Source organism: Xyrauchen texanus, chromosome 4 (assembly GCF_025860055.1).
Source record: "Xyrauchen texanus isolate HMW12.3.18 chromosome 4, RBS_HiC_50CHRs, whole genome shotgun sequence".
Taxonomy (NCBI): domain Eukaryota; kingdom Metazoa; phylum Chordata; class Actinopteri; order Cypriniformes; family Catostomidae; genus Xyrauchen; species Xyrauchen texanus.
The window spans coordinates 2,071,540-2,080,878 of record NC_068279.1 but is presented as its reverse complement, the minus strand read 5'-3'; the positions used below and the strand labels follow the sequence as shown (position 1 = coordinate 2,080,878).

Sequence of the window (9,339 nt, the reverse complement as noted above, 5' to 3'; positions counted from 1 at the left end):
TATATCTCCTCCTCAACATCCACATTCTCCTTCTTTTGCTTTTTGGCGATTCACAAACTTTATGCATATCGCCACCTACTGGTTGGGGCTGCACAAAGGTGGAGATTTATAGTAAAAAGGACTTAACTATTGATCGGTTTCTCACCCACATCTATCATAACACTTCAGAAGACATGGATTAAACCACTGGAGTCGCCTACTTTTATGCTGGCTTTATGTGCTTTTTGGAGCTTTAATGTTCAGGTCACCATTCAGTTGCATTGTATGGACCTACAGAGCTGAAATATTCTTCTAAACATTCTTCTTAACATAAGCTTAAATAAATATTGTTTGACAGAACTGACCTGAATGCTTGTATTCTCGGCTTCAGTCCCTGTTGCTCAGAACACTGGCGGTCTTTGTCTGATTTTGACTGACAGCCGAATAACCCCATTAGGATTCGTTTTCAGTGTCTACTCTTAATTCTCATGTCTTCCCATTGTGTCCCAGATTCCCTCGGGCAGCGGTTAATGAGACGTCATTGAAGGAAGGTCAAGGGTCATTAATTCACCTGGACGGCTCGTGATGCTTTCATACCTCGACTGACAGGTAGATTCTGACGCTGTCTGACAGCGACACCAACATAGTGGCATTTAGCCTATGGCTGGCACTATTCCTGCCGTATGTATAGGCTACTATGCACAGGGTGAAAATATTCTATAAGTATGAGCCACTAAAGGGGACTCAAACCATCAAAACAATGCAAAGACGGTTTCAGGAGGCCCCTTAACCTTGTCTGACCCCGTGTCCACAGGTGTGGACGTTGTATTTTGGCTTCGCTATACGCAACGCATCATTTAAATGAATTAAAACTGACTCTATACTGTCATTTAAGCATTAAACTTCTGGTGCACCGCGTCACGTGACACAACAGCATGACGTCGATTTCTGTGAAGCGCTAAAACGGGTGCAGCGACAACATTCATTAACATTAATAAATGCTTTCCTATATATTTAATGTATATTTTCACATTGCAAAAGCTGACAAATGTGTCTTTCAGAGGCTTTATATGGAGTTATGATGAAAATAAGCTGCATTTCAAACTGTTCTGAGACCAGTGCAGACAGACAGCACACTGGAGGTTAAGTAATGCACTAAATAGGGAGCAAGGGAGCATCCTATAGCTCTCCTATAACTGTTCTGAGACCAGTGCAGACATGCACTAAATAGGGAGCAAGGGAGCATCCTATAGCTCTCTATAACTGTTCTGAGACCAGTTGCAGACAGACAGCACACTGGAGGTTAAGTAATGCACTAAATAGGGAGCATCCTATAGCTCTCCTATAACTGTTCTGAGACCAGTGCAGACAGAGAGCACACTGGAGGTTAAGTAATGCACTAAATAGGGAGCAAGGGAGCATCCTATAGCTCTCCTATAACTGTTCTGAGACCAGTGCAGACATGCACTAAATAGGGAGCAAGGGAGCATCCTATAGCTCTCTATAACTGTTCTGAGACCAGTTGCAGACAGACAGCACACTGGAGGTTAAGTAATGCACTAAATAGGGAGCATCCTATAGCTCTCCTATAACTGTTCTGAGACCAGTGCAGACAGAGAGCACACTGGAGGTTAAGTAATGCACTAAATAGGGAGCAAGGGAGCATCCTATAGCTCTCCTATAACTGTTCTGAGACCAGTGCAGACATGCACTAAATAGGGAGCAAGGGAGCATCCTATAGCTCTCTATAACTGTTCTGAGACCAGTTGCAGACAGACAGCACACTGGAGGTTAAGTAATGCACTAAATAGGGAGCATCCTATAGCTCTCCTATAACTGTTCTGAGACCAGTGCAGACAGAGAGCACACTGGAGGTTAAGTCATGCACTAAATAGGGAGCAAGGGAGCATCCTATAGCTCTCCTATAACTGTTCTGAGACCAGTGCAGACATGCACTAAATAGGGAGCAAGGGAGCATCCTATAGCTCTCCTATAACTGTTCTGAGACCAGTGCAGACAGACAGCACACTGGAGGTTAAGTCATGCACTAAATAGGGAGCAAGGGAGCATCCTATAGCTCTCCTATAACTGTTCTGAGACCAGTGCGGACAGACAGCACACTGGAGGTTAAGTCATGCACTAAATAGGGAGCAAGGGAGCATCCTATAGCTCTCTATAACTGTTCTGAGACCAGTGCAGACAGACAGCACACTAGAGGTTAAGTCATGCACTAAATAGGGAGCAAGGGAGCATCCTATAGCTCTCTATAACTGTTCTGAGACCAGTGCAGACAGACAGCACACTGGAGGTTAAGTCATGCACTAAATAGGGAGCAAGGGAGCATCCTATAGCTCTCCTATAACTGTTCTGAGACCAGTGCAGACAGACAGCACACTGGAGGTTAAGTAATGCACTAAATAGGGAGCAAGGGAGCATCATATATAGAGGTGAAGTCTCAGGTGTGTGTGTGCAAACAGGTTTCTGAACACTCCCCGTCGTTTATTGTTCAAACAAACAGATTAATCAGTTATTTCAAATTCCAGAAATCAAAAATGAGCATTTTTACTAGTTTTAATTCAGTTGTTGATATCAGGAATGGACGTTTGTAATAGTATGATACTAAAATATCATGGTGGCGTAGTGACTCGCCTCCAGGTGGCGGAGGACGAATCTCAGTTTAATCCGTCAATCCGCGCATCTTATCGCGTGGCTTGTTGAGCACGTTACCGCGGAGACGTAGCACGTGTGGAGGCTTAACGCTATTCTCCACGGCATCCACGCACAACTCAGCACACGCCCCACCGAGAGCGAACCGCATTATAGCGACCACGAGGAGGTTACCCCATGTGACTCTACCCTCCCTAGCAAGCGGGCCAATTTGGTTGCTAAGGAGACCCGGCTGGAGTCACTCAGCACGCCCTGGATTCAAACTCACGACTCCAGGAGCGATAGTCAGCGTCAATACTCGCTGAGATACCCAGGCCCCCTTTACTAGTTGAAATTACATTTTTGATATCAAGAATAAACATTTTTACTAGTGCAGATATAATTACTGATATCAAAAACAAGAATGGAAATACTAAAGAATTAGTATTTCCATTCCTGAAATCAAGGTTTAGCAGTGGAACTAGTGAAAATGTATCTATAACTCATATCCTGCTCATGAATTAATGTGGAACAGGCTTGTGAAAAATTGGCGCCCAGTTTCCTTCTTGGTAATAGATACAATTTTTTTTAAATATTTTTGTAATCAAATTTTGACTTGATTTGGCAGTTGGATTTAATAGCAATAAACCCCCCCAGAAAATATGCTAACTGTTGAAGAAAATACTATGAGTAGCATGTATGCTATTGTGGACATGGCTTAGGCCTCATTCTGCTTGAATGACTAATTCAACAGATGCTTCATCTCTGCAGATGAATTGTTGAAATTGTCGCAGGTCAGAGCGATCGCGCAGCAATTTGCCTTAACGTATACTCGTGGTTGTAAATAAAGGGGCCGGTGTGGTAATTGGTGGAGCGGCTCGAGACGCCTGCGGTGTAATTGAGCAGCTGAGGTGGGGGTTCTGGTCAGGATGAAAGCCCGGACACATCCCCTGTCGCCTATTACCACCAGCGGGGGGGATCGTACGGGTCTATCTTCTCGACCGGCCCCCTCGTTTACACTGTCGCTAAAGAACATTCAATGAGCGCACGGCTATATGAAAGGGATGCGGTATGGCACCTTGAGAGAGAGAAAAGTGCAGAAGTGTTTGTTGACGGAGAGGAAATGGCTTTTTGAAGAACAGAAATATCATTTTAGATCACAGATGTCATATCCTGGTTGTTATTTGTCCTGTGTTTTGTGTGTTTGTGTGGAGCTTTAAAGGTTCGGCTGAGAAAAAGTGTTGGGGAAACTTTTATATATAAACCGCTGTAAACATTGAGAGACTCATATACTAAATTAATAAGCCACCAAAGGTGAAAATGCAAATCAGGGATGATGATTAAACCATTACAGTGATTTTACCACAGCTATAACGTAGTGTCGATTGGCTTATTGTGTGTTATAAACAGCAGCAATAGCAATTTGATAAAATTGCTAATTTTCGATAAATAGGCTCAACAAGAGTTCGCCAGCTCAGAATGTTGTTTTTGATAATTTTTTGCTGGTTAAACGATACACATAAAAGATGATGAAAGCCTGTCATGGATCGATATTGACCGAGCAATCCATTATTTTGTAAAGAGGGGTCAAAATGACAATTTTCGCCCATGATTTTGCAGCAAAACTACAGGTCAAAAAAATAACCTTAGAAAGGTGTCAGCATCATGATTTTATTCTTACTCAAAGATATGTAGATCTACTACTAAAATCAATTGATTTCAGCAACTCATGTTGCATTATCTGCCAATGGCGAGAGTCCAAATATGGGAAAAGGTGTCTTTTTGGTGTCTTTTTTCCAAAGTTGGAGCGCTTATAACTCCAGAAGTACAAAAGATATTTTTATATCGTTTTATATTCTGATTCAGAACAAACTTTTCTGTTGTTATGTGCATTTTTAAGGGTCTACATGGGTTAATCACAGAGATGTGGGGCTCTCAATGTGGCTCCATTTGTAATTTGAGCGAGCGTCTCGTCGCTAAACTACATTTCAGAAGGCGTCCAATTGAAGACGAGTTCAATTCACAGCTAATAAGAGACCGTTAGCGACCCTAATTAATCCGACAAGTTATACAATTGGTTTTCCTTAAGGTGCGCTCATGCAAAACTTACTTGGACCATGCACAAATATGGGCAACAGGGTATGATGCCACACACTAGGACAAGGGTATTTTTTGTACTCAGGCAAGAGGCCAATCTGTGAAGTTTAAATCTGCTTTCCGCTATTTGAAGCGGACAAATCTGATTTAATAGAGGAGTATTAATCATGCAATCAGTGCAGATATGTCTGGCCATAAATCTGTGCACTTAAATATGAATGACAATCAGAAGCAGTCTGTTTAATGAGATGTAACAGCCAATTAAATCAGTTACATGTAACAGTTTAGACAGTTTGTGAAGAATAGTTTGATGCTCTATCAGTGTAAAATCATGATTTCAGATGCATGAATCGGTAGAAATCGTTCATTGCTTCTGTGCGGCTCCCTGCAGGCGGTTATGTTCTCTCAGCCTAAAACACAGAAGATCAGAAGTATAAAAAGCCGGCATTGACAGAAGTTTAAAAATGAATGAATACAGAAACATTCAGATCATCATTCGATCAGATTGTCGCACCTGACAGCATTGATCTTGATGAATCCGGAGGCGTCACAAGGGTCGTAGTCGCCTTGAACATCCATACTATTGTGAAAACGAAGCGTTAAACAAATTAAACTCGTCTTTAAAAGCAGTTGTGATGGTTGTCAAAAACAAAGAAAAAAAGTGCACGACTCAATCAGGAATCTTTCATTGACTACGTTAATTACTACGACTCCCTCCAGATGAGTGGAGGCGAATGTTCGACTGGCATCATGTGGAGAAATTGCTCGTTTTTTGCTGTAATCTCCGCAGGGCAACATTGTGACATTTCTTTCAGATCGATGCATCATATGGGAGGAAACCACTGTGTTAATGACACAGTTTACTGTGTCCTGTTGAGACACTGCAGGGTGGGAGAAACTCTACGCTAGTGTGCTGCCTATCTAGACAGTATTTTAAGGCATACTCCAAACCCAACACCTGTTAGAAAAGAAAATGACTCCTTCTGTTGGCCAAAGTCAAAAGGCAGCATCACTTGTATAGAGACCGGGGTGATTGATGGCCAGTTAAATGCGGATATATTCAGGGCTGGACTGGGAAGAGAAATCAGCCCAGGATTTTACATGGCAACTAGCCCAAATGTTGTTGAGCGGGGTGGGGTGTATTCGCTGTCCTTTTCTGCACATAGAGCGAGGCCGAGGCGGGGGTGGCGGTCCGTCCTCAACTGTGCGAGATCATCCGTACAACATGGTGCAATGCGGGCGCCCGGTGCGGGCAAGGGGGTGCGAGCGACCTCCGGCGCGACCGCGGCCGCGCAATGTCGCCTCGTTCCCCCCTGCGCGTGTCCGGACGCCAGCACGTGGGTTCAAGCGGCAGGCCCTCTCCTTGGGGGGGGGCTTGAACCCACGGTGGGCCGCCTGGGGAAGCGCCGGAGGTCACTCGCACCCCCTCGCCAGCACTGGTGCCCGCGTTGCGCCGTGTTGTACGGGTGACCTCGCACAGATGACCCCGCCTCGGCCTCGCTCTATGTGGCTCGTTCGGGAACTATATTATATCGATCTTTCTGAATGATCTCCATATTAATGTAGCATGATATTTACAAGGTACTCCAACATGGCATTACAAACTACATGTCCTGAAAACTGGGTAATAACAAGGTACTTGCCAAAAAAACATGGTTTTACCATTTTAGCATGTCCAGAAACACAGTATTACTAGGGTATATGTCAATAAACATAAATTAACATTTTCAGCTCGCAATAACAATGAGCTTCTTTCACAGGACACTTTGATTTGGAGTTCTGTGCAAAAGTTCCCGCAAGAGTTCTGCAACGTAACACGACGCCTCGCTGTCCCCTTGAGCTAAACGAGTGGACGAGGAGAGGGTTCGACCTTTCAACCGCACGCCTCCACGCTTAACTTGCATGAAACGCTCAACTTCCTCCAAACGCACATCCTGGGTGCCATTAGCAGCGCTCGGGCATATGGACAACACTGAGATGAGCTGAGCTGCCCTGAGGACACACAGAGGTCAAACCTGAATGACATCACTGTTCTCCCACTCAGAGACAGGCCATCTCAGTGCATTTATAAAAGCTGTGAGGTCATTTCCTTACAAAAAAAAAAGAAAAGTACTACGGTAATACTCATACAGTGAAGGTATCAGATGGGATTACTATGAGGTTCCTTTGATACTGTACCGTAGATGTTCCACGCTACTGAATGATCTTCATAACATGATGTTTAGAGGATACTCCAAAAGGGGCTTCAAGAATGCCATGGTATTAACCTTTAATTAAACTGGGTAATAACACGGTTCTTGCCAAAAAACATGGTTTTACCATTTTAGCATGTCCAAAACACATAGTATTATCCAATTTTTTGGACAAGTTATATGGTAATACAAAGTACAATAAAAAAAATGGTAATGCAAATGGCACTTTTTGGTCGTTTGCCGTGAGTGGTGTATGAGTGTGTGACGTGTGCCGTTTAAACGAGGATCGATGAAGATGATAGACATGAAGAAGACAGAGACATTGTTGTTTTTTACCTGACAAGTTCTTCGTTGTAAAGTGATTTAGGCGACTCGCGGCCGAGGATGTACACGTGACCTTTGAACACAGACAGCTGCACGCGGCCTTCCACATTCTCCTGAGACTTATCAATACAGTGACGGACAAACTGACACTCAGGACTGTACCAGAATCCTGCGACAGAGACACAGAAATATAGTGCATATAAGTACGGTCCCAAAATGTATTCTGATTTGTGTACAATGTTCAGCTTTAGTGTGTCAACAGGAAATATAAATGTTAGATTTCTTGGGAAACAACTCTTAAAGGGGAACTATTCTGCACAATTCACTTTTACATGTGTTTGTACATAAATGTGAGTCGGCAGTGTGTGTACACAAACACCCTACAGTGATAAAAGTCTCTCATATTTCTATTAATTAAAAACAGTGTGTCAAAATTAACTGTTTTAGTTTCTGCTCTAAAGTGACGTCACGTTAGAACAGGCCACGCCCGCGACTGGTGACAGACTCCGCCCCTATTCTCATAGCTCCTCCCCTGAGTGATCTACACACAGTCCTGGAGCAGATACAGTGAGAAGAATAATGAACATAAAGTGACGTCACGTTAGAACAGGCCACGCCCAAGACTGGTGACAGACTCCGCCCTATTATCATAGCTCCTCCCCTGAGTGATCTACACACAGTCCTGGAGCAGATACAGTGAGAAGAATAATGAACATAAAGTGATGTCACGTTAGAACAGGCCACGCCCAAGACTGGTGACAGACTCCGCCCTATTATCATAGCTCCTCCCCTGAGTGATCTACACACAGTCCTGGAGCAGATACAGTGAGAAGAATAATGAACATAAAGTGACATCACGTTAAAACAGGCCACACCCACGACTGGTGACAGACTCCGCCCTATTATCATAGCTCCTCCCCTGAGTGATGTACACACGGTCCTGGAGCAGATACAGTGAGAAGAATAATGAACAAAGTGACATCACGTTAAAACAGGCCACACCCACGACTGGTGACAGACTCCGCCCTATTATCATAGCTCCTCCCCTGAGTGATGTACTCACAGTCCTGGAGCAGATACATTGAGAAGAATAATGAACAAAGTGACATCACGTTAAAACAGGCCACGCCCACGACTGGTGATAGACTCCGCCCTATTATCATAGCTCCTCCCCTGAGTGATGTACACACAGTCCTGGAGCAGATACAGTGAGAAGAATAATGAACATAAGAGTCTTCATGAACTCCCGGCATCAGAGACACTGAAGAACAGAGGACACGTTTCGTTTTTGAAGGAAATGTGCCTCAAAACGTACAAAAATGTGTGTTTGTGCAAATCATTTTACACCGGACTGCTTTATGAATGAGTGTCAATATAAAGCTGGCTTGTTAGCTGATTCCACGGCTAATGCAGCTAAAGTTAGCATCGTCTCTGACTGTATTCAGATATACGTCTATATATTCATACATATATAACTCCAGTATTTACCCTGTGTCAGTCATATCAGTTCTGATTTGTTGTTGCTATAGTAACCGAAGCACTGTAAAGGCACAGCCCTCTTCCTGAAAGGGGGCGGGGAGCAGCAGCTCATTTGCATTTAAAGAGACACACACGGAATCAGCGCGTTTTTGATTCCACCCAAAAAGAGGCGTTTATAACATGATATAATAAATGATCCGTGGGGTATTTTGAGGTGATTTTTATAAGCTAACAATCTTTATTCTGTTGTTTATAGACCCACATAACAAACGCACACGTCCCATTGTAGGGGTAATATATTCAGAGAGACAGTGGCGCACAGGTGTGTGAGGCGGCCCAGCGCTCTGTGGGACGTGGGCTAAACCGGCTCTCAGCGACTTCATTTTCTCGGTGTAAAATTCTAATGAGTTTAATGTGAGGCGACCGTCCTGCTGCTGAAACGCTGAGGGACGAGCCCTCGCAGCCCTGAGCGCTCACATGCGGCTGTAATTGCACAGGCTCTGTAATCAGCCTCTAATGGGCCCAATCCTATTATGAGAGACAGACAGGAGGAGCAGAGACCTGTCTGCGGCTCAGCACACAGATTAGCATAGTCTCTCTTCATCACCTGTTTTACCAACAG

General features: G+C 44.0%; 1 protein-coding gene across 1 annotated transcript in view; it reads right to left on the bottom strand.

Moving 5' to 3' along the window:
• Nucleotides 1-4,941: 4,941 nt before the first annotated feature.
• Nucleotides 4,942-9,339, bottom strand: part of LOC127642990 (argininosuccinate synthase-like) — a 34,900-nt gene continuing 30,502 nt past the window's right edge. Inside the window, exons 13-15 of the mRNA XM_052125499.1 lie at nucleotides 7,251-7,407; nucleotides 5,237-5,302; nucleotides 4,942-5,132 (exon numbers count right to left, since the gene is read on the bottom strand). Coding sequence (XP_051981459.1) covers nucleotides 5,087-5,132; nucleotides 5,237-5,302; nucleotides 7,251-7,407 — 269 coding nt within the window. The 3' untranslated portion in view covers nucleotides 4,942-5,086. The remainder of the gene's footprint in view (nucleotides 5,133-5,236; nucleotides 5,303-7,250; nucleotides 7,408-9,339) is intronic.